The 24,978-nt window shown below is 39.1% G+C and overlaps 1 protein-coding gene across 4 annotated transcripts in view; it reads left to right on the plus strand.

The window, feature by feature from the left end:
* Positions 1-24,978, plus strand: part of RFX4 (regulatory factor X4) — an 86,475-nt gene that overhangs the window by 60,030 nt on the left and 1,467 nt on the right. For 3 of the 4 annotated variants that reach the window (XM_088055271.1, XM_088055274.1, XM_088055273.1), the window contains 6 exons: positions 21-115; positions 1,554-1,671; positions 6,282-6,401; positions 7,643-7,804; positions 14,001-14,163; positions 16,550-16,688. In XM_088055271.1, the coding sequence (XP_087911397.1) occupies positions 21-115; positions 1,554-1,671; positions 6,282-6,401; positions 7,643-7,804; positions 14,001-14,163; positions 16,550-16,688 (797 nt within the window). The remainder of the gene's footprint in view (positions 1-20; positions 116-1,553; positions 1,672-6,281; positions 6,402-7,642; positions 7,805-14,000; positions 14,164-16,549; positions 16,689-24,978) is intronic. The other variant, XM_088055272.1, reaches the window with a different exon arrangement.

Raw genomic sequence — 24,978 nt, forward strand, 5'->3', positions numbered from 1 at the left:
TGTTTTGTTTTGCATGCCAGTGTATCAGGAGTTTGATCACCTTTTGGAGGAGCAGTCCCCCATTGAGTCATACATCGAGTGGCTGGATTCCATGGTGGACAGATGTGTTGTAAAGGTTGGTAAGGAGGAGTGAGTCACTGATGTTCATTATGAGCTTTATTCAGGTAATACATTTTCAGAAAAAGTAAAAATAATTACAAAAAAAAAAAAAAAGGAGTTGGGAATGAGCAGGATTAAAGCAGTAGTTGGCAAAATCTCACTGGTTTTCCTGGAGAATTGCTCACATTCAGGATTTGGCTTTATTCTGCTCTTGTTTATTATATTCCAAAAGATGGTATTCAAAAGTGAACGGGGTTGAGGTTTACAATCAAATCAGTATTTCAGGGATATGGAGAGATGAATTCAGAGTCTTCCTAATGGTACAGTGCAAAGAAAAACATAACCTAGCCTTTTAAGGTTTTAATGAAAAGGATATTTAAGCTAGCTAATTTATATACAGTCAAATGTAAGGATGAAAGTCTACATTACCATTCAGTCAAGGACACATTTATGTTCCTTTTGACCTGATATGGAATACCAAGGACTTGTATTTTATTTTAATTAAAGTGCATGCAGAAACCTACTAACAAAACTTTAAAACGTACTTTCAAAAGTGATCTGGCATCACCATATTTTTACACAGAGCATGAAAATACATAGATTACTATTTTAACTTCTTTTACTTCTTAGTAGTAGGAAGTTCTGATAGAATTTCAACTCTTTGTTCCAGTTGTTAGAGTTCAAAAGTAAAACCAAAACAAATCAAAATATGCTGCTTCTCTGTCTGCTGCAAAATAGCCATATAGAAAACAGATAATTCTCCAGATTACTTGAAATACTTTGATTGTTTTGGGGAACTTGTCTTCTAGTCAGTAGCATGCAATTTGAAATTCAGGCCAGAGCTGTTAATTTTAATGAAGAACTTGACATGAATTTTAATAAATTAATTTTAATAGTTGATTCAGTAACTCACATATGGCTATAATAAATACATTTTTGAAGACTTAATGCCTAAATTGTGCTTTCTGGAAAGTATTTTTCCTAGTAAAATGACTAAGTGAATTCACAAAAGTAAAAACAAGAAAGAACAAAAAACTTTATATTCAATGTTAAACCTCATTTGAAATAATACAAATTTGCAGTGTAGGTCAAACGTTATTGATTATAAATTGCTTTCTTGAGTAGGAGGCAAGAAAGAACATGCTAGTAATTAGGCTAAGATGAAGATCAGATCAAATTTTTTTGCAGTCCTTTTATCATGTATAAAGGAGATCCAGTCTTGAATAATACTTTATTGTTTCCTCTTTCTGAAGGTTGTCCATGGTTTTAAGGTGGATTTCTGTCTAATGCCATTTTGAGTTTGGGCTTTTTAATTTGTAGTGTATATTTTAATGTGAAGGTGGTGGTAAGTAGTTTTTCAGTATAAAAAGAGAAGGTGGATATATGCATCATTCAGCTGTCTTGCTGGTAGAAATGAAAGTGTCTCCATGTCAGACACATCTCTCTTCTTGCAGGTAGCTGCCAAGAGACAAGGCTCTTTGAAGAAAGTAGCTCAGCAGTTTCTCCTGATGTGGTCCTGTTTTGGCACTCGAGTGATTCGGGACATGACTTTGCACAGCGCACCCAGCTTTGGTACTTGGATTTTGTTGTAATAATTGCATGCCACAGTCCAAAAAAACCCCAAATAATCTGTATGCTAGCTGGTAATGTACATCTTAAGGGAAAACATGACCAGTTTTCAGGTGTCCAGTGCTCTATTAAGAAATAGGTTGGGCTTTTGACATTTGGAAATAATGCTCAGACATGTCTGTCTGCAGCCAGGGGAGATGAAAATGTTGCTGCTTTCTTGTGTTTGCTGTCAGGAGCTGCAGGGATCAGTCACAGGGCAGTTGGGGGAGCCCATTACAGGAGCATTCCCTAATGCACTTCAGTGTAAAGTGAGCCTGCTTACCCAAACCATTCTGGCCACGAGTTGAGCCAAGAAAGATGACTTTGTGCTGAAGTGGATGAAAAGCTCTCCAGTGAAGCACTTTGCCAGCTCTCTTCTTAAAGGACATAGCATTTGAAACTGGTCTTTGCAAATTGAGTGTGCTTCTGTCACCTCTAGAGTCTCTTCCATTTCTTAAGAAGTCAGTCAGGATTAAAAAATAGATTTTTATTTTTTAAATGAAAAATCATGTTGCTTTTCTACACTGTTTGAAAGGGGGCTTTGTCCACGGATACAAACAGTTCAGATTAAAATCAGCTGAAAGCCAGAATGACTCAACTGGTGTGCCATGAGTGTGAACATTCAGTCACTTGGGACCAGTACTGTGCTTGAGATGCTTTTTATAAATGCACATTCATTTGAACATGTTTCTATAAAGATCAATAAAGAATGATTTTATATGTGTATTGCATTAAATACCCATATAAATAAATTACCCGTTTTTATGGGTATTGCATTGCATAAATATATAATTGTATTATATGGGTATTGAACAACTGCAAGGTTTTCTGCAGGCTGAGCTTTGATGTCCTTTATGCTTTTAGAACTGTCTAATAGCATGAATTTGAAAACTGTCAGTGAGATAAGATATTTTAAATATGTTTTATATATTTATAATACATATAATATTTATTTATAAAACATGTTTCTATTTTAATCTGAAATTACTTTTATTTCCATTTTAAAATGGAATCAGGATAGTAAGCATGATCACCCCAAGGTGATTACAATTTTCAGCAAAATACACAAACCTGTTCAGGTGCAATGCTTGTGGAAGCAGAAGGAGCCCTGAAGTTTTGAATATCAAAAGTGTCATAAACTCTATTTAGCCATGGACACAAATTTATAATAATCTACATTAACAATGCTATTCTTTCACTGCAAAGCCACTTGACATATTGGTAATGAATTAGAGTTGTACAAGATCCAAAAGAATAACCCCTGAATGTAAAAAGCTCAGAGCTAGATGGCAGAAACTTTTCTGCTCTTAATTTATACAATTCTTTCTAGCTTTTCAGACTTATATATCAATTAAGTGAATTCTGTGGAGAGAAACAATGAGTGATTTACTCTTCTAAATATTTACATATATATACCTTTGTTCTTAACTTAGATAAAATGTTTTGCATTTTTACTGCATTGGGAAGTGTTTCAGTGGACTGATTGTTAATTATTTTTTCCACCTCAAACAATATGTAGACTCAGGTGCTCACAGCATAATTTTTTTTTAAGTGAAATAATGTGTTAGCTAGTGGGATCTTTACTATGTACAGGCAAATAAACTTTTACCTTTGAAATAGATGATTCCAAAATCTGATTGAAGGAAGTGGTAATACCTGGCACTGGAGTGACTGGCACAAAGATTTGATCTGCAAAGCTTTTAAGCATGGTGACACAGGCAGGTTGAAACAATCTCTGGCAGAAAAAAAAAAAAAAAAAAGCTGCTCTCTTTCTTGCTCCCTCTCTTTTTCTCTCTGCCTGCCTCCCTCCCTCCCTGCCTCCCTCTTTCCTGCTTATGCATATCAAAGGCACAGTTGGTGGCTATGTTTGGGTTATGCACCCAGTGTATAAAGTAGCTAATTAGTAATAGAAACTCCATGATTTTCTCCAGATCTGGAAATCTCACTGTTGTTTTGCTACTTACACATAATTGCTGTATCTCTTAATAGATGCTGATACTTACTGTGTCTTAGCTAGGCATTGCCATGATTTCTGTTAACCCCTGAAAATTAGAGCCAAATGCTATTTTTTGTTGTAACTACAGTCTCTTGAATGACTTCTTACCTCTTTCTAAAGAAGTGATTGATTTTCTGGCTACAACTGGATCCACATCTGTACTTAAATATAGACTTGAAAGAACCCAACCATTTCATGCGAGAAACAGTAGCTTGCAAACACAGAATAAATTATGGTACATTGTGCTGAATAGCCATTCACTGTGAGGCTGAAATGCATGCCCTGATATCGGTTTCACTCTATAGCTCACATTTCATTTGACTTATTTAAAAATATAAAAATATTGCATTCATTGCATTCAGTACCAAAACTTCGTTTGTCTGGTGTCTTTCACGCAAATTCTGGGCTCAAAAACTCTATGCAGAGCTTAAAAATACACAGTGGGAGAAATAATAGGAGAGGAAGAGAGAGATTCAAAAGAGTGACAAGGACACTGGAGTGTTTTTAAATGCTGCATTCAGTATTGCCAACCCCAAGTCTTCAAAATAAAGTATTAGACCCCCCTGAAACAAAGACATTTTTAAAAATAGCAGATCTTGGATTCTTGTTTTTTTTGCTTGCTAGCATTTAGTGTTTAGAGTTCACACTTCCAAATATTTTTATGAAACTACAAGCAACTTCGCTTTTTTTTTTTAAATGAAGGCTGAATAAGGATTTTGACGGAAAATAGTAAATACCCTGAGCTTTATACCACTACATGAAGTTTGCCAGCATTTTAGCCTGTTTTTCTTACCTTGAAGTTACTTATTAGTAGTAGCTGCATTAGAGTCAATAGGAATTTCTCACTGGAAACCTGTAGTCAGGAGAAGAGTGAGCATTTTGTGGAGATTCTTGAAAATCTAGGTTTCCACTGAGGAAATCCTAGGTGAGTGACAAGCTGCTCAGCCACATCTTCTGTCTATTGCACTGCTAAATCAAATAGGACTTTATTTAACAAGACTTTGAGCACAAAGGGTTTTTAAAAACAAGTTCTCTGCACTAGTTAAGTGAACATCCCCACTTTTCTACCCTTGCAAGTCTGGGGGAACCTGTTACCATTTTGATCTGCTTAGTCACATGAAACAAATGAAGAACTGGACACTTCAGGTTCACCAGCAGCCAGAGATTTCCTCCCCATAGCAAAGGTGTTGCAGTCAGGTGTGTCCTGTTTCTGTGCTGATTTGCCCAAGAGCACAGGGGCACATCTTCACCTCCCAGGGTGTGCACCCAGCTCATACCAGTAACAACAAAACCATGCAAGCGTGGAGGGACAGAACGAAACACAAAGACCATCGGGATCACAAAGAAAAAGAATGTGCTCAGAGTCATCCTGAAAGCTGAACTGCCAGCTAGAATTGAATAAGAGTATTGGGTCTTTCAAGCCACTTCTGCCCCACAGCAGCATGTTTGAGTACAGAACTTGGAGTAGGGGTAGTTATGCTTCATTGTGATAAAAGATACTTCAAGATAAACCTAACTTTCCTGTGAAGAAACCAGTCATTATGAAATTTGATTGAATTTGAAACTTGTTTGATCTTTTTCCCATGAAAGTATTTCTCCTCAAATGCAATAATGGAATTTCCAATGGAATACCTCCACATGACGTATTTCTGGGGGGGCTGTTGTCTGGCAGTAGTTAGTCTCTGTCTCCAATGATGCCTTTTCTCTTTAAGCTAGCTGCTGGATGAGCTATTATTTTAACCTCACAGTACATGTACTTGTCAGAGTTACTTAGTGACTTAAATGAGCATGTGTTAAATACTCCATGCACATCTAAGTGAACAAAAGGGCTTTAAAAAGTCAAACTCATGGTATGGGTCCTGTCTGGAACTATTACAGGTGTTTGATGTCATGGGGTCTACTGAACAAAAAAATCCATCTTGATACTTATCAGTGTTCTCCTGCAGATGGGGGTTTGTTCTTTCAGGAGGGCACTGCACAATGTCCCATCTCTGATGTTTTTCTCCTCTTACTTTCCCCCCTCCCCCAAAATGCATCTGTGGTCTCTTCTTAAACACCTTTCTTTTTTCTTGTGATTTGTGATCTAGGGCAAACATTTCTTCACCATCCCTGATATGTGTTCTTTATAAATTACGGGAAGCAACTCCCTTTCTATGCAGGCAGTTCAGAAAATTCAAACCAGGATGTGTCACTGAGGCAGCCACTTTGAGTTTCTACTTCTGACAGAAAGTGATATGTCCTTTAGACAATAGGAAACAATTCTACTGTAGTGCAACTGTCCAAACTGACATTCAGTGCTAATATAGGAGGAGAGGAATCCTTCAAGTTTCAGCTCTCAGTTAGGTAGTTTACTTGCACTCTAAACCACAACTGGTCACAGAAGCCTGTATAAATCCAGGAATGAACAGTTTGCTACTCCCTGGTTTTACTCTGACCTCTCTTACATTGAGTAGGAGAGATATTTCAGTACATGGAGGCAGCCTTATTCAGGGCTGTTTGTGCTGGGTACCGTAATAATTGGTTTAATGAGTGTATTGAAACAGTCAATGGCTTTTTTGTTTGCTCACTTTATTACCAGGGTCTTTTCACCTTATTCACTTGATGTTCGATGACTACGTATTGTATCTGCTAGAATCACTCCATTGTCAGGAGAAAGCTAATGAGCTAATGAGGGCAATGAAGGGAGAAGGAAGCACAGGTGAGTCTGTTCTTTTATTCATTATTTGTTGTTTTATTCCACTGGTTTCTCTATTTTTATGTTAGGAGATACCCTTATCTAACCTGCAGAGGATTATCTGGGAGCAAAGTGGTTTTCACTTCTATCGTCATGTGAAATAAATAATTTGGGAGGTATCCCTGGTTAACACATTCTGAAAGAGAACTGCTTGTTTCACATCACTCTGGATGTCTGAAGCCCCATTCCCAAGCACTTGGTGTTTCAGTAAAAAATTTTTGTACTGAACCTCTTATCTTGGTTAATCTTTCTAAGCTACCATGAATTTCAGTGGGCTCGGTGTTAATAAGTTCACGGATATCAGTGGATTTGTACCAGTCTAAATAAGAGGAAGAGATAGCAGGAGTGAGAAAAGACAAATGGCAGAGCTGCTGTTTCTGGTGCACTTAGGTTCTGAGTGCCTGTTCAGAGGATATGTTGAGTCCTGCTCCACTCCACGCTGCCCTGCCAGAATAGAAGCAAGCAGGAATTGCCTTTAGTTTTTTCCACTCTGGGCAACCCCTTGTAATTAGAGGTCCTCAGTGATCTTCCTTACTTGCATTGCCCATTAAATTTGGCAAATTAAGCCTCTCTATCACCTTTGAAAGTTTCATTCTCCATTTTAGCTGTGGCTTAATTTATCACCCTGTAGATTTATGGTAAGAAAAACATTTCAGTGATTAGGGTGCTATCTTCTGTATGGTGAAAGGCATGAATTTAATTCATTGCCCTGCCATAGCCTCTTGGGTTTTTGACAAACAAGTTGCTTATTCTTGCATATTTTCCACATACCTTTAGCAGCTAAAACTACCCAGAATATCCTCCTTTTATAGTCAACAAAGAAAGAAAATCATGGCCCAAAGCCATAGGAATGCTCTGGAAATTCCTGTTTCTTTCCAATGTCTCTAGAAGGTGTAGGAATGCCTAGCTCAGACTCAACTCCTAATTTTAGACATGTGATAGTACATTATAGGAGCCTAACACTTAAGCTGTCCATGTACCAGTTCCCTGCCTATGCAACAGAAAAAATAGCACTTTCCTTTAAGAGCTCTTCTGAAAATACCCTGAAGGTTGTAATGGTGAATATTATAGAAGTACTTCTTTCAAGATTTGTGGTTCTTGCTCTGTATTTCCTGAAATACACTCTACTGCTTGCAGTATTTTTTTTCTTAAGTTTCTTGACTCTACCTTTAGCTATGTTTGATGGGTTTTCTCTCATTCTGCAGCAGAAATACGAGAAGAAATTATTCTGAGTGAACCAGCTGCTCCAACTCCATCCCCAGCGCCGTTCTCCCCAGCTAAATCTGCCACTTCTGTGGAAATGCCCTCTGCCCCATCACCCATCAGCAACCAGTCCCCAGAGTATGGTGGCATAACAGCTACTACAGGTGGGTTGGCTTCAGGCAGATAAATCTGCTTGAAGGTGGCTTTTGCGCTAAAAATCTCCTAAATTTAGCCTTAGAACATGATGTACTGCATTGCAATATATAAGAAGCCTTCTCAAGACAGAAATCTGTTGTCACTGTATCCACACATGATGTGCAGTCTTCCAGGAAGAAGATCTGATGTTTGGATGTTTTATTTGCCTGAAGGAAGTGTGCCAAATCTTTCCATTTTAGTGAGGTTTGCAAAATCCCAGATCACTAGTGGTTCAGGAATTCCTAGCTGGTAAAGTGGGAGATGGATATCTTTCAACATGTTTAACACCCTAATATGTTTAAATAGCTGTGCAATTGGAAATCTTTTACACATTGCTGATAACTTTCATCAATCAATGTTAGAGATTAGGAATTACATGTTTGAAGCCTGTTTTCAGTGTTATACTCTATTATGGCAACAGATAAGGTTGTTGTATTCTGGTGGGCCCACAAACTAAAAACAAAACAAATTAAACTTTTGGGTAGAATTGACAAAAAACAATAAGCATAAAACTAGCTCCTTGTTTGGGCTGTATAAATGGCTGACATCCTCTTTTTGCTCTAGAGCAAAACTCATTACCATCCCAGGACAGTCTGTCTGTATGATCAACAGACAGCATTCTCTTAATTCATGGAAAGAAAGGCAGAAACGTGAATGACTTTCAGAAGGCATTTCAGGCAGTGAAATTCCAGCTTTGCTGCTCCTCATTGAAAAGGATGTACAATCAGAATGTGGAAACTATCGCTTTTGTGATGTACTAGAAAAGTTACAAAATCTTCTTGAAAAAATGTCATAAAGTGATGATTTACCACACTAGAGAATTTGGCAGTGGCTAAAGAACTAATAAATCTTTCTGAAAAATGTTTTTCATGTTTTCAAAGGCGCCACAGGGAAGCACAATGCATGTTGTGCTGGAAAGAGATTTAAAAATATTTGTCCCTACATCACAACTTGAGATTTTTCACTGTTGGAGGCAATACAATGGTTAGGAGGGAAATAAGAAGTTATTACCCCCCAGGACAGATAGACAAGAGTCAGATAATTCCTAAACAGGGTAGGTGACCACACAGCTTCAGTCCAGGTGTCAGTGGAGGTGGGGAGGATCTTTGACTCTTGTTGAAATGTTGATATTGTGTGGAACTTGACCTGTAGGCATTGTGGGATGGTTGTGATGCCAGCAGGGCTGTACACAGAAATTAAGGACTGAAAAGAAGGGAACTGTATGTTCTTCAGGGCCATTGACTGGAATGGAGGTCTGAGGGACTTGTATTTAGGCTGCAGATACTGAACTCCATGTGACTGCCATATAACAGTTAACCAAAAGCCATTTGCCCTTGTCCTGTCACTACAGGTCCTTGTAAGAAGTCCCCTTCCCTTCAGGTACTGGAAGACCACAGTTGTTCCCATACTAGAAATTTTTAGGCAGGAAAGCTATTTCTGATTATTTTAGTTATTTTTTCCTCAGCTTTTCATTTTTAGTTTTTTTAAAAGGCTTTCATTTAGTTGAATTGGATTTGTCTGGTGCAGTCTCACTTTTGAGACTGTGAAAATCATTTTTGTCTTGCCAAGCCAAATTTGCCAATGCAAGTAATGCTCTGGTTAACATTAAATATGAATATGTTTCTTAATTTGAGCAATTAGTAATTCCTCTGTTTCCCATATTCATCATGTAGATGGACTAGTTTTAGTTTGCTAACCATTACACCCTGGAATGGAAGCGCTTATTCACATAAAGCAACACAAAATAACAAATGTGTCTCAGCTAGAGGAAATTGCTACACTTTAAAACAGGGGTGCTGAAGATGTATTACACACACTCAAACTACTTTACAAACAGATCAGTGGCATTACATAGATTATTTTGAAGCAGGAACCTCTGTTCTGGAAAGATCACACTATTGATTTTCTTATGTGTTTTTTATGAGGTAAATGTAAAATTCCACAAATGCTTTGCAGATCTTGAGAACTAGTTCCATTGGTCACCATTAGTTCTCAGTTTCCCAATTTAGGGCATCGTTAACTCTTTCTTGCTTGTGACATTAGCAATAAAAGTTAACTATTAAACTTGTTTTTTAACCTTTTTGCCTTCAGCCAGTGGTCAGTTCAAAACCAGCAAATTAAACTGTTGCAATGACATGATACTGAGCAAAAGAAAGGTAAATCCTATGTATCACACTCTGTGGCATCTGTCATGGCACCACTAACATTTTATTTAAAACTTTTTGTTAGGTTACTGGACAGTTAAAAGGCTAATTAGCCTCCATCCTTTCTAAATCACAATGGCCAGATTAATGATTGTTCAAACTGCAACAGTATTGTAATAAAAGTGATAGCTGTACGGCTGACTATGCTGTTCTCTCTTAAAGCCCCTCTTAAAGCTCTGATTACTCATTTGCCAATGCAGTCATTTTTAGACAACCCAAAATGAACTCTGAATTGTTAGTTCCTAATATCTCAGTAAACTACAGAGTTTGCTGTTCAGTTTTAAGAAATCTATGCATGAAATAAGTCCTCAGGTCAGCAATGGTCATTAAAAGTCACTGTTCTTCCAAGTCTGGGCTCAGTATTAAAGTTCTGGGAATACTGGCATAGATCTAGTACTTCTCATATTTGTGTGTATGAGTAGAACAAATTTTTGGTTCTTTTCCTAAAGCTTCAGCTCCTGGACTCATATGAGTATTTGAGAATATCAGCTCTTGCTCAACAACCAGAGTTTAATTCTCATAGCTGCAGAGTGCAAAACTGAAAGGTTTCAATTTCAAAAGGCAATTCTTCCCTTCAAATGGAAAGGCTTGTGTTTTCCTAAAGCTTTATAGGTAAAGTGATCTGTTTGTTGAGTTGAGACAGAATGGGGATCTGACTCTGGATTTCTGACTGCTTGAGGCTGACAGTACTGCTGGCTATCAGAAATAATGCACAGCGCTGGGAGTGTCTCACCATGTCTTGGTGGTCATTTGCCTCCAGCCTAAAGCAGACATAAAATGCAGCATCATGAAGCATCTTCTGGGTTTTTTCTGTGCTTGTGTATGTGATGGCATCAATGACAATAGGGCTGTTGTAGGACTAATAGCAGTTCCATTTATATTTGGCTTCCCTGCAGATCAGATGGCCTCTTAGTTAGTATCCTCAAAATCACTTTTTTTTTTAAAGAGAAAAAAAAAAAAGAGTGATAATAAATGAATTTCCCTATTTTAATCAAACCCTGCATGTTCAGAACACAAAGCAGAGCAAATTGTTGCTCAATAACTATTGTTTTTGCTTATTTCAAAAAAGCAGTTCAGTTGGGTTCAGTCATATCTAAAAGAGACTTCATCTCTTGGAGTTCAATTCTGCAACCAGCTGAGGAAATTAATCATAAAGGACTGGGACCTAGGCAGGTATTAGAAAGCCTTTCACACTTAACTCATTCCTCCTTTTCCACCCACCACAACACTGGTAGTATCCTGATTGACCTCATATGTACTTACTCACAGTCTGCAAATCTGTTGTCGTCTTCCATCCCTCCTCCCTGTCTTTGTAATTAGCAAATACTGAAAATAATACATCCTTTCCACAAAGGCAAAGAGAAATGAGGCAACTGTTGGTTCCCCAGAACATTCTGAAAAAAATACTTGCACTGCTTTCTGTCATTCTGTAAATCCAGAGTAAAACCCAACATACTTTTGTTTCTAAAACATAACCTGCAAAAGAAAGGGAATATTCCCTCAAGCAGCTGTGTGAGGTACTATCTTGTAGTGCCTCAGACAGTTCTTGGTTAGAAGAATTAAACAAAGATATTCACAGCTCTCTCAGTGAAAGACCTGTTTTCTACGTTTGTTTCTGTGACATCTGGACAAGCACAAAGCCTGTTACTCTCCAACCATGTATTTTTAAGTTTAACTGAGGTGGCTGCCAGTTAGATTTGAATACCAGGAGTGGCATCTCTCATCCAAGGAATGTGACTTCCCACAGGGAGCACATGAAACAACTTACTGTCCGGGACTCATTCATTTTCATCATATAAGATCCCCACTATTTTTTGAAAAAAGAAAAGGAGATTGTCACAATGTCTGAAGCCACTCAAATCACTATATTTGATGAAATGCAAAGGGTCTCTTGGCTCTGTTATTACAGATTCTTATTACAGCTAGGAAGGTCATGAGATTTTTTGGATCAATGGTCAATTTTCTTCTTGGAAAAAAATAAGATCAGATCAAAGTAAAACTTGTTTTTTAGTGAAGTGAAAAAGTAGGAAAAAACCCCTAAACAATAATGTTACCTAAAAATAATTATTTGGGGTTTTTCACCCTCTTTGTTGTCCTTTCTTTTCTCTTTGTTTTTGCCTTTCACATTTAGGCCTGTTTTGAAAGAAAGCTGCAAATTTTCTTTTGGAAGATAACTTTGGGAAAATATGTTGACCTTTTGAAATTGAAATGTTTCATTAAAATATGCTGTAGACAAGTTGTTGATATTTTCAAAACTCTTTTGTTTTCAAATGAAGCTATTTGGTAACTGTATAAGTGCTTCTGGTCCCTTCCACCTAAACTGTATTTTTTAGCAAAGGCAGGTTTCCACAAACATTTTCCCAATTCAAGGAACCATGAATGTTTATTTGTCCATGGCAAGAGGAGCTAGCTTTTCCTCTTGGGGTCTTGGGGATCTCAGTGGTCCTCTGCATTGGGAGGAGATGAAGATAGAAAATTCAAGAGTCAGTGGCAGAAAATGCAGGCGTGTGAAAACAGACCTATCAGAAATACTCTTGGCCATAACACATCCAAGGATTTCTATTGCAAGAGCACCAAATCACACCTTGCTGAAGTATTTCGAGCAGGACTTACCTTGTAAAGCTCAGAATGCCTTCACTCAGTTGCAGAATTAAGCATTTACCACCAAAAAAAAAAATTGCCTGATTTTGCCAAATAAAATCACCTGAAGAAAATTATGCATACTATTTGAAACAGGCTTTCCATTTCCCAAAGCCATGGAGTGGACACAGACCTGAGAATACAGCTTTCCATTTCCCAAAGCCATGGAGTGGACACAGACCTGAGAATACAGCTTTCCATTTCCCAAAGCCATGGAGTGGACACAGACCTGAGAATACAATCACTTCCCCCTCTGAATTAAACCCTTTCATGCTACAGGAAGTCCTAGAATCCATATTGAAAAAAACCAAGTCACCTCCTGCAATTCCTTTTAGCCGAAGAAAAGAAGTCAAGAGTGCCCAGAGCGCCCCAAACCAGTGTTCTCATTGGGTTAAATTCAGTGTTCTGGTCCTCATTTGCAGGGTAATCTCAGCCAGTATGGTCATGACCTCCAGCAAGAACTATGTTATACTGGAACAATAGATCTGTCAACCTCCTGAGCGAAAGGGGTGTGTGCAAAGGACAAAGGTTTCTCAGCAGCTGGCTCATGAAACTGGAGTTCCTGCCTGGAAGGGATCAGGATGATTAAAAAACTCAGCACCTTCTAAGCAAAATGGAAAACCCACTTCTTTGCTTTGCTCTTCCCACAAATGCTCTACATGACAAAAATAAATTAAGTCCAGTCTCTGTTGCCACTAAAAAAAGGAAAGAAATGTTATTTGCAGGAAGGAAATTACTAGGCTATTTCTGTCTATCTACTTGCCATAATTTGGGGATCTTTGTAGTGTTCCCACTACAAGGGCTCGTACCTAGTTAAATGGAACAGATACAAACTGCAAAAGGATTCAAGATATTTATTTGCATAACATTTATTTTTTTCTAATCTTTCATTGTACTGATCATATTTCCTGCCTCAGTCCAGGCCTCAGAGCTGAGCAGGCCAGCAGCCCTTTCCATGTGAGAGAGAGCTCAGGGTTTGGTGCATCATGCCTGAGAAATCTTAGCGCTGGTGTTCTTCCATTTCTAAGTCCTATTCCAATGTTTTGGTTTTCTTCTGAAAAATTATTTCAACACCACACTGGAAGTCCACAGTGTGAGCCATTCCAGATATGTTTCATTCTTCTGGATCCTTGCACACTCCAAATGATCTATATGTATTGATGCTGATGCCTCAGATATGACTGGTCTGTTCACTTTGATCAGTGCACTTTCCATGATTGTTGCCTCTCCACTTGTTTTCCCATAATTGTCTCAAGGCATGGCACCTCTGTGGATGACAGCCCATGTTAATAGTGTTCCTTTGGCTTCTCTCTGTCTGCAGGGGCTATGCAATCCTACACATGGTCACTCACCTACACTGTGACAACAGCTGCTGGGTCACCTGCTGAGAATTCCCAACAGCTGCCCTGCATGAGGAGCCCACACGTACCTTCATCGTCCGTCACACACCGTATACCTGTTTATCCCCACAGAGAAGAACATGGGTAAGGCACTTCCCACTGGCTTGGGTTTTTTCAGCGTGTTTTTGGCAGGATTTGGATGAACTCCTGCTTGGGTGATTTTTTTTTATTTTTTTTAAATACAGTAAAAGCTGTTTCTTGATGTAGTTAAGTCTGTATTGCAAAGATGCTGGTATCATAATTCTTTGGTTGTTGTTGTTATTCTATAATTATATTATGTCTTAGTTTTATAATCTCATTTAATTCTATTCAAAGCCACAGTAGGCCTGGAGGATATTTTCTAAAAGGGAAGGCTTAAGCAGATTCCTTCTCTGATTTCTATTTCCCTGTGCCATGTTTGAAAAAGCTAGATGTGCCTAGAGAACAACCATGTGTCAGGAGAGGTGATCCTTCTCTTTTTGCTCAGCACTGCTGAGACCACATCTGGATCCAATTCTGTGCTTCCCAGTACCAGACAGACCCAGGCATACTGGAGTAAGTCCAGAAAAGGACCACTTAGAAGATGATTGTGGGACTGGATTATCTGTCATACAAAGAGAGTCTGAGAGAGCTGAGGTTATTGAGCATCAAGCAGAGAGGGCTCAGGGAGGATCTTATCAAAGTGTGTAAATACCTGCTGGGGGATGTAAAGAAGACAGAGACAGGTTCTTTTCAGTGGTATTTAATGACAGGACAAGCACAATTAGAAGTACAAGAAATTCTGTTTAAACATAAATGAATAAAAAACTTGTTTTACTGTAAGTGGGACCAAACACTGGGGCAGGTTTCCCAGAAAAGCTACGGAGTCTCCATCCTTGCTGATGTACAGATGCCAGCTGGACACAATCCTGGGCAGGCTGCTCTGGTGGACCCTGCTTTGAGTAGGGGGCTTAGACTAAATAAACTCACAGGTCACTTCCAACCTCAGTGATTTAATGACTACTGTTAACCTGCAGAAGAAAAAATGTCCACAGTTTGAAGATACAGACACAGTATCACCATAATAATCTAATATTCTCCATCACCAAAATTTGCTCAAGGCTCTCAATTAAAATAATTACAGGTATAAATTTATGCAACACTGTTTCATCTGGAAAAGCTTCAGACACTTGCAAAAGCTCTCTGTTTTTTTCATTCGATTCAGTGACATTCCATTCGATTCACAGACATCCATAACTAAAAAAACAATCATAAACTAATTGATGGAGAAGGAACAAACAATATAGCAAAATTAGCAAATGCCCAGGTGCTGCTATGATGCCAGAGGTTCAAAAGATTTTACTGTGTTCCTCAGTCTTGTTGCAAACTCACTAACTTTGCAGAAGTGCTTTCCCAGAGTGAAAGACTCTAAACTGTTTGGAAGGGTATCAGTAGATTAATTTGAACTCTGCATCTTCTTCCATCTTAAATGTGATTAGGTTTAGATACCAGTTTGAATATCACTACTAAGGCCTTACTGGGAAAACCTGGATAAAGGGAATGTCTCTCTTATCCAGAAATATGACTGTTAAGTGGAGGCAGAAAGAGAGCAGCACAGAGGTACAGGAGCTAAGAGTATTCAAGACATAGAACAGACCACAGTAAGGCAGTGTCTATGTTATATGTGTGTGTGTGCATGTGTGTGTGTGTGTGTGCGTGTGTGTGTATGAGAATTCATTGTTTCTGCAGGAATCTCTTGCATCTGGTGTTGGTTTATGGTGATTTGAGGAAATATTTTAATCTAGGTGAATCAACTTTTCTGAAAAGATCAGATGTTCACAAAAATTGGGAAATTGCAGAAAGTGTCCATGTATCTTCTGCTAGTGAATGGTCCAAACAATGATGGCCAACACTGACTCAGTAGCTAAGGAAACTGCTCCCTCCTTTGCCCCTGGAGGAGGTTGGGATTCAACAAAGAAATTAGACAGGTTCTCCCACTTCACATCCCACTCCCTTACTGAGTTGGCTGTGCTAAAGCTGAACATTGTATGCTTCAGGTTCAAACTAATTCACTTCTCTCCCTCCCAAAAAAGGAACATCTGACTGCAGTGCAAGGAGATAGCTGAACTCATTGCAGGTCTTCAAGTCAGGGCTTACTATACTTCCTCAGCCTGGATAACAATTTATTGGGAACATGGCATTAGATAACAATAAAAAGGAAAGACACTTTCTCCTCAGAATCTGCAGAGCTGAGTCTGCAGTTTAAAATCAGCCACAGAAACATGCTGGGTCTCTCTATTTGATGTTGTGCTGGATACACACTTGCACTAGTGGCATCTGCTTCCCATCTGAGCTGGAAAATATATTTGTGAAAAAGATTTAAAATATCATCCTCCTCTTAAAAAAAAAAAACCAAACAACCAAAAACAATGTTATGTTTCATAAAAGTTGTGGAATGATTAGTGGAAATAAATTATTGTGCATACTAAAAGTAGTTTTTGATGTATTTTAGATACACAGGAAGTTACAACTATGGTAGCTATAGCAACCAGCATCCCCATCCAATGCAGAGTCAGTATCCATCCTTACCACATGATACTGCTATTTCTGGACCACTTCACTACTCAGCTTACCACAGGAGCTCTTCACAGGTAATCTGCATTTATTACTTGATGATAGTTGTTATAACATTTAAAATAATTCAGTTTGTAAATTTTTCAGCATATTAGCTGTCTGAATCAATAAGCTGTCTAGATATTGATGGCTCCTATTTTTTTTTATTTTCTAATATTGCCTAGGTATTTTTTCATTTTAATGGAGATCAGAAGTAGCTTTAGATTGTCAATACGAAGTATTAACTCTAAAACCCAGCAGTCTGGATCATGGAAAGTGTTTCTGTTTAAGGAGTAGCTAAAGCAAAACCGAATATAATTAGTTGTATGATTCTTAGGCATTGGGAGCAGGAAGAGATCCCTAAGAAGAAATAAAAGTGTTTTCATTTAGCTGAAGATGCAGAGACCCTAATGAATTCTTGTGGGTCTCTGCTTTTGAGGATACTCATGTTTAGGAGTTCGCCACAACAGTAAGTTCTGCATGTAGTTTGAATAACTTCAGGACACCACTGCAGGGGTTGTTTAATCTGTATCCTATAGTCTCCCACAGTGCTGAGAAATTATGTCAGTAACCCTTCCACCTCACGAAATTGAGCCAGTAGGAGCCAGCACAGAATAGGTGTGAAGATCAGATCTGGCAAGAGTTCCAAAGCAGTGCCACTGTCGGAGGGCTTTACTGCCTCAAGCAGTGCTTCCTCAGGGTAGGCAGCTGCTCTCTGGCTCTCTGCTGGAAGATTAGCAAAGGGCAGATACAGGGAAGAGGTGATGGCATCAGGGTATTCCACCCACATGGCACCACTTATCCTTTACTGGAAATTTATAAAAGTGTATCAGGGACTGCCATGCTTAATATCATCACTGGACTGCAACTGTTTCATAACAGAGGCAAAGATATGAATTTGGTAGTGCTTTGAAACAAAGCACAGGAAAGCCGTATCTCATTTTGGTCTTTGGCATCAGTCTGCCATGTGATCTTAGAGGAGTTGTTTCTCCTTTTTATGCTTCATTTTCCCTAGCTGTAAGATAAGAATCATGGTATTGATCTCCCTAAAGCTTTTTGAGATCTGTATGCTCATTTGGAGCAGCTCAACCATGACTCCCTGGCTTATAGAAAGGACAAGCTACAATTTCTCACCCATTTGTGTAGTACCTGGTCTGTCAGACTACATGAGGTGTACAGCTTTGTCTGAGGGTTTTTGCAACTGCTCCATCTTCAGCAGAAAAGTGAATGAACATCTAAGTGCAGTGTCCTGAGACAGGTTTGTTTCCCTCCATTTTTCCGTATAGGTCTTACCCTGTTATCTCAAGAAAGAAGTAAAGCAAATCAAGATCAACACATTTTTAGTTTACTTGGATCCTGGCTAACATGCTGTATGCAAACAGTAGCAAACACTGAACACAGGCAAATATCTTTCATACTGTAGTAGGCTGTCACTACAAATGCAGATAATTTTTTTCCTCTCTTGCTAGTCTTTGAACTGTCCTGAACATATATGAAGAACAGCTATGCTTTAATGATCACAGTTTAAAGGAAAATAATTTCAATGTCTGTGTGGCATGCTCTTTCTCACGCTGCTTATAAACTGAGATGGAATTACACAGCAGGACACAGCCAACAAAACCCTATCAATGTGCCTGTTCTGTATTGAGAGGAGCTACAAACTGGAACCTTAATTTTGAAAAATTATCTAAAAATCTTTAACAGTTTGACACATAATTTGCTGACAGATTTTTAAAGCTAAGTTAGCATCTTTAAAAAGCCTCCCCTGATAATAAGTCCTCTCTTAGTGATTTTTAACAAAAAAAAAAGTTTGTAAGATGTCCCTAATAAGATGTTTGGGAACTGTTCTTTTCCTAGTGGTCTTTGTGAGGGGGACATGTTGCAAGGAGTTGCAGTAGAACTCATGATGTTGCAAAATAAAAATATAGGAAGCCAAATTTACAATGAATATATCAACAGCTGCCACTATACTGAAACCAAAGGGGCTGCAATATGCAGAGCTGTGGAAGTATAATCCGCTGGGAAAAGGAGGCATTGACCATAACTTTCAAAAGAAGTCTTTGTTATAATCTACATTCTGGCCAAATATAGAACTTTGGCTCAACTTTAGCAACTATTCTACCATGCTCTTTAGGACAGTGTCTAGGGAATAACTCTGAGTGAAAAAAAAGATCTGTGTGTTTGGTAAGTGCTCTACAAACATGAGTTCAGGGAGAGCCCTTGTCCCAGACAAGGGTATGAGCCAAAGCAGGTGACATGTAGTTGTGGTGGGGTTTAAGCTGATCTATTAATAACTATTTTGGTCTTGAAGAACAACACATCCAACTTCTTTCCATGGAAGACAGTGACACACTCCAGGTTTTATCAGCTACTTTGAGAGTTTTGATTCTGTCTTTGGAATCTTTGGAGTGAGGCTGTGCTGGGGAAGAAATCACATAGATGTAGATACTTTACTATTAACCATTACTTTACACTTTTTACATCAAAAAGTGCAGGTGAGGATCTGTCATTACAGGCTAATTCCCACTGATGGCTAAGACTTTTTGATGACAGGAACAGTCTGTTCAAACCTTGATCTTAATCTGAATTTTTTCTTCCCTTACCATCTGTGAATAATTCTCAGAACAGTTCCTTGCTTGTAATTCCAGGCCTGATTGCTCATTTCTTGACTCAGATTACTGGCCAGGAGCCTGGAAGACAAATGAAAAATGATCTACAGATTGATGTGTTACCACCTAATTCTCTAAGCCACAGTGAAGGAGTGCATACAATATTCTGATGCTATTCCACCATCATATAGAAGGAGAGTGTTTAGTGTGTATGTACATAAACACATCCATACCAAGCCTCTATTTCATCAGTTCTTCATTTCATCTACTTCTGCAGTTCTAGGTACCAGGTGCCAGGGTAGAAAATAGGCAGCAACTCTATCTAAAAGCCTCTGAGAAGTCTCATCAACCTATGTTGAGTTTAGCAGAGAGTTACAACACCCTCACAAAGTCACACCTGATCCACCTCCACTATGTAGGCTTGACTAGCTTCTGAGCACAGCTTTTATCTGCAATGTTCACCCTGGCTAGACAGATCTTAATCCTCTTTCAGGCTATCCAAAATATTTCCATTCATGTAATTCTGCCTCTTCCTTAGACACAAACTAATTCATGCTGCAGTAATTTTTCTTTGTAAATTTCATAGCTTACTCTTTTAGAAGGAGGGATAATCAGAGAAATTGCAGCATATCTGGTAACATACAGAGATGCACATCTTTAAGTACCTTAATGTGTTGCTGTAGTGAATCACACTGTCAGTTATCAAGGTCTTTCTCTAGCAAGGACCAGAAACAGATGTGTGGAGGAAAAGTTTTAGAAGTAGTTTCACCGGCATAGCTATGATGACTTTGGCAAGAGGTAACCTAGGGATACATTGAGTAGGAAGGAGCAGTTGGAATGATGTCTGTTGTAGCAAACCACGCCCAGCACCCTGTCTTTGAGCTTTTTTTTACATATAGACTTTGTCAGGGATTGTATGAAACAATCATTCTCTTGTTATTTTTAAGTCTGTTATCTCATAATTGCATTGGGTGCCCTGGGGTTTTCTGGGTGAAGAAGAATAGTGAATATTCATTCTCTGTTTATCTACTCTCACCATTCAAGATATTATAGATCTGCATCATTCCTTCCTCACCTCCTCCCTGTCATCTCTCTCACAGAATTAACTGTTATCATCTCTTTAGTTTCTGTTGTGACAGGTGCTCTGTGCACAGGAGTTATCCAAGGACTGCAGGGCAGGTGTAGTCTGCAGAGGCTGTGAATGTCCTGTTCTTTCAGTTGTGCTGAGCAGGGAATCTGATGGAGCTGCAGCTCCTCTCCAGCCTTTCTGTGCAAACCTGATCTCAAAGTAGGTGGGAGGGATTCAGTCAAGAAGCTGTCAGCTCAGTCACCTAGATCTGAGAATCGCTCATAGATGCCACACTAATCACAGCCTCATTTTACCTTTTCACCTTTCCCACTTCTGAAGTGAAACAACCATCTCCAAATGGTCGCTCTCAGGTGACAGAGAGCCATAGAAGTAGTACAGCAATGTTCCTCCTTTTGTACCATGAAGGTCCTACCTTAAAGACAAAAATTAATCTATTTATTTATTTATTTATTTATTTATTTATTTTTGTTGCCTTTAAGCTGCATTTATGAAGATCATAGTTTTACTTCCATGGCCTGGACAGAACAAATCTAGAAAATACTGCAGCAGTACAGTCTGCTGTTCAGCAGTAGATCAGATCTGCACTTTTCAGAGGCCCACAGCACACTGAGCCACAGTCAAAGGAAATTTAAGCAATTGTTTGTACTCTGACTCTCCTGAACTGCTCTGGGGAGTGCAGTGGTCTCATATAACTTCACAGGGTGCAGCATGCAGTACTACTCAGTTTTTCTGTAAAAGAATGCATGCCACAATTCCACTAAACCATGTCTTCCCTTCATATACCTCTGCAGCAGGATTTGTTAGATGCAGTTCTGGAAGACAGTAGTAACTCTTTTTGGCAGTGGGGGAGCCAAGGAAATCCTCTTTCAGACAGACCCCATGCTTTACTGTCCATTCTTGTTGTTCTGGCTCATCTACTTTGGGGAAAAAAAAAAGAAGGGGAAAGTTCTTAATCCTCCAGCACATACACATTATAAACCCATGGCTATACCAATGCAGTAAGAATAACACCCTCCTCAGTAACCACTCTGTCATCAAACAGCTGGTAATGACAGAAAGACAAAAATACTGCCCAAATCCCACCCATGAAGCAAGAGTCATTGTTCCCAACTGTATGGCTTAAGAACAGCCTCGAGACTGTTAGCATGTAATTGAAGCAATTATGTATTGAATGCAACAGGAAACAGATGTCTAAACTTCTTTTGAGATAATTACAAATAGCATTTTCTGAAGGCTCCAAATGCCACTCCCAAAAGTACCAAAATCACTAAGATGGGCTTCAAAGTTTCACTCTACACAATTAACAGATTCAATAAGGCTCAATTTGTGGAGAAAAGGGTCAAATTAAGGGTGATAAAGATGCATTTAATCAATAGTTTTGATTATGTCATTTTATAAGGTTTAAGCATATTTTTATGAAGTTAATTTATAGCCAGCTCTCCACAATTCAGTAGTTTCTGGTATGTGTTACTTGCAAGCCCTAAAGTAGTGGCTAACATGCAACATTAATTTGCAGCATTCAGCAAAAGTGGGAGCTAATACAATGTAAAGTTAGAGCCACATTCATAAGGAAAATATTTTGCTGTTTGGACATTGAAACCTTTCACTTCCATTTATAATTGGTTGGTGAGTTGAGAATAAGGATAAAGAGATTATTCTCCATCCTTTTCACTGTAGAACCTCAGCCCTCACTTCATGGCAAGACATATTTAATGTTGCATTTTCTAAAATAATACTAAAAGAAATTGAATTTATTTTACATTTGTGGGCAAGGCCTTAACAATAATCTGCTCAAAGTCTCACAGGCTTAAAGGGCTTCTTGTCTAGATCTAATGGCAGCAGTAGCAACAAGTGTGAGTCAACCCAGAAAATGGTAATTTCCTGTCAAGAGTCCTCCAACAAATGTCGCTTTTATATCTGGCAAAGATCACTAGGCCCCAGTGTTTTGAGTTCAGCTTAAGCACTCTTCATTAAACCGGATGTAGAGTGTGAAAGGTGATTCAGGCAGCATGGGGAGGCATCCGCCCAGATGGCTCTGCTTTGGACACTCCAACAAGGCTGAATAGATGCTTCATTGGGTGATTTAATAGTCAGGCAGGGGCCAATGAGTATTTTAAAAATATTGTCTTTCAATAGTCTCTTCACTCTTGGGAAAAAGAAGCCACTGAGTCATTTGCGATTAGCTGACCTACCGTTACAAAACTTTCCATCTTGCATTCAGTCATAACAGAATTTATTGTAAAATCCTGGATATTTAGAGTCCATGTTATATTCAAGCAATTATTCTTTTTACATTCATGACACATTCATAAACACAGCTGCATTGGGTGCTCTCGATGAAAAGGAAAAGCAGCACACTGTATCCTGTCCCCTCATGCACAGCCATTCCCCTGCCTTCTCAGTAAGCCTAAGCATGGCCTCTGGGCTGCACATTGGAGGAGGAAGATCTTTCTTTTCCCAGTGCATCCCGAAGTTCATTCTGGGAGCCAAGATTTCATCCACTCGCTGGCACAAGTTTTGTAGTTCCAAACCATCAAACAGACAATGTGGCTTCCACGTACTGCTGTGTACAATAAGGAGGCCCACCACAATATTCCCACAGTTCATTCTCTTCTTCTTGATGACAGGTGACAGGTTTTTGCAATCTACAAATTTTCAAACAGCAAATTATCCTGGCTGAAGACAGGGATTTCTCTTGGCATTTGTAAGGGATATGAAAGCAAGCAGTTCCCCTGTTAGAAGTCACAACCTTCATTTCAAAACCTCAAAGGAAAATTGCACTGGGTCAGGATGGCAAAGGCTTCTGCTATAGTAAACAACAGAACAGATCAATTATTTCACTTGGGAGGAAGACAAGAGAGAATCACTGGTGTATTATGGCAGAAGTCTAGGGTAACCCTGTTCTAAGTACACTCCTTAGTACAAGAATCTACAGTGATTTCAAGTATAGACCAATGGGTAATAAAGGCAAAGACCACCATAATTGGTATCAAGGAAAACACTACTGAAGACAAAGAAGAAAGTTTTTAGCTTGGGCCACATATTGCTTCAAAGCTTAAGTTTCATTGTTGCTGGTCATTGGAAGTTCTCATCTTCAATGAAAGCTTTTGGAAAGCCAAAAAGTCTGAAAACTTGATTCTCCTTCAAAGGAATAGAAAGCTTTTTACACTCAGTATGTAAGCTCTGCTGAACTTTCCTACTGAAAAAACTTTCTCTGGGGTGAAGATGGAAATTTAGATGGTGTTGTATAGACCTGTTGTCAGTGTTGGCAGGACAGTGCTGAAATGTCGATGTTCCAGGGTGGTGCTGTAGTTCAACACCCCGTTTCAGCAGCTGTGATGGGAAGTTCAGGCTAGATAACACCTTTGATGTCTTCCCTCTCATCTGCCTACTGGCCTGTCTCCCCAGGACACACAGGGATGTGCTAAATCACATAACTACAGTATGTTGGTCAAAAAGTCTTCTTTTTCTCCTCTCTAGTTAGGAGTGGCCAGCGTGTGGCTCTGAGCAGCCTGACGCTTGTGAACTGTTCAAATACGTTTGCCAAGGCTGTGGGCTGCCTTCCTCAGGCTGTGGTCTGAAGGGAGACAGCACAAACTCCTCATGGAGACACTGCTGCAATTGCCTAGGGCTTACGTAACAGCTGCTTATGCAACTGATTAACCCCGGGGCCCATCCACAGTGGAGTAATGTAATGAGACCCCTAGGGAATCTCCCTCCTAGGAGCACCTACTCCAGCTGTTCTCTCCATAAGCCTCCAAAATATGAGGAAGGGGTTTTGCAGCCATAGAAAGCTTTGGCATGCAGCTTGCAAGGTTCGTGAGCATCAAAAATATTAGTCCTAGATGACAGCTTTCTAGTTAAAGAAATACCACAGCGTCAAATAATCCAACAAACAGAAATTTTAAATGTGACACTTTTTGCAGAAAAGGTATAAAGACGTAAAATGTAGAAGGTCTGAAGATACATGGCTGGTCAAGAGTAACAGGGATCCTCACCATCTCTGTGATGCACGTGGATAACGGGGACAAACCAGGGAGAGCCATTCCTCAGACACAGGAGACAGATGATCTGCTCCTGCAGGACAGGCAGAAAGATAAATGCATGCTAAGCAAGCCATCCCAAGCACAATTTATTTTCTGTTGCTGAGCAGCCTGTGGCTATGGAGGGCAAAAGCTGTTCTGTTTTCCTTCCCATCTTGTCATTCCTTAGTAGAAACCATTTGTCAAACTTCTTTTATTTTTATTTTCCAAGTGTCACTGTGATCAGCTGGGAACTAGAAGGATTCTTCTCCTGTCTGACTCTTTCCAGAAGTTCTCCAATTAGCTGCTGGCTCTGGGGCCAGACCACACTGTTTTCTTGCAGCCTTGTGAACACTTTAAAGGGAAGGCACCTTCTCAGAAATAAAGATGCTTTTGCTCCTCTCCCTCAAAACTCACTTGAGTTAGGAAGAGTTGGGACATTTTATTTTCTGATTTTTATTAAACAGCCAGTTTTTGAGTAAAAGTGGGATAAAAACAATTAAATTAATTCAATCTATTTTTCTCCTCCCAGATACACCTAGCATTTTGATATTAAATATTTAAAATTCAATATTTAAAATCAGCAACTGTTTTGCAAGACATTCCC

Source organism: Pseudopodoces humilis, chromosome 5 (assembly GCF_049639895.1).
Source record: "Pseudopodoces humilis isolate 2021_Gansu_Grassland_sample_001 chromosome 5, ASM4963989v1, whole genome shotgun sequence".
In the NCBI taxonomy this organism is placed as follows: domain Eukaryota; kingdom Metazoa; phylum Chordata; class Aves; order Passeriformes; family Paridae; genus Pseudopodoces; species Pseudopodoces humilis.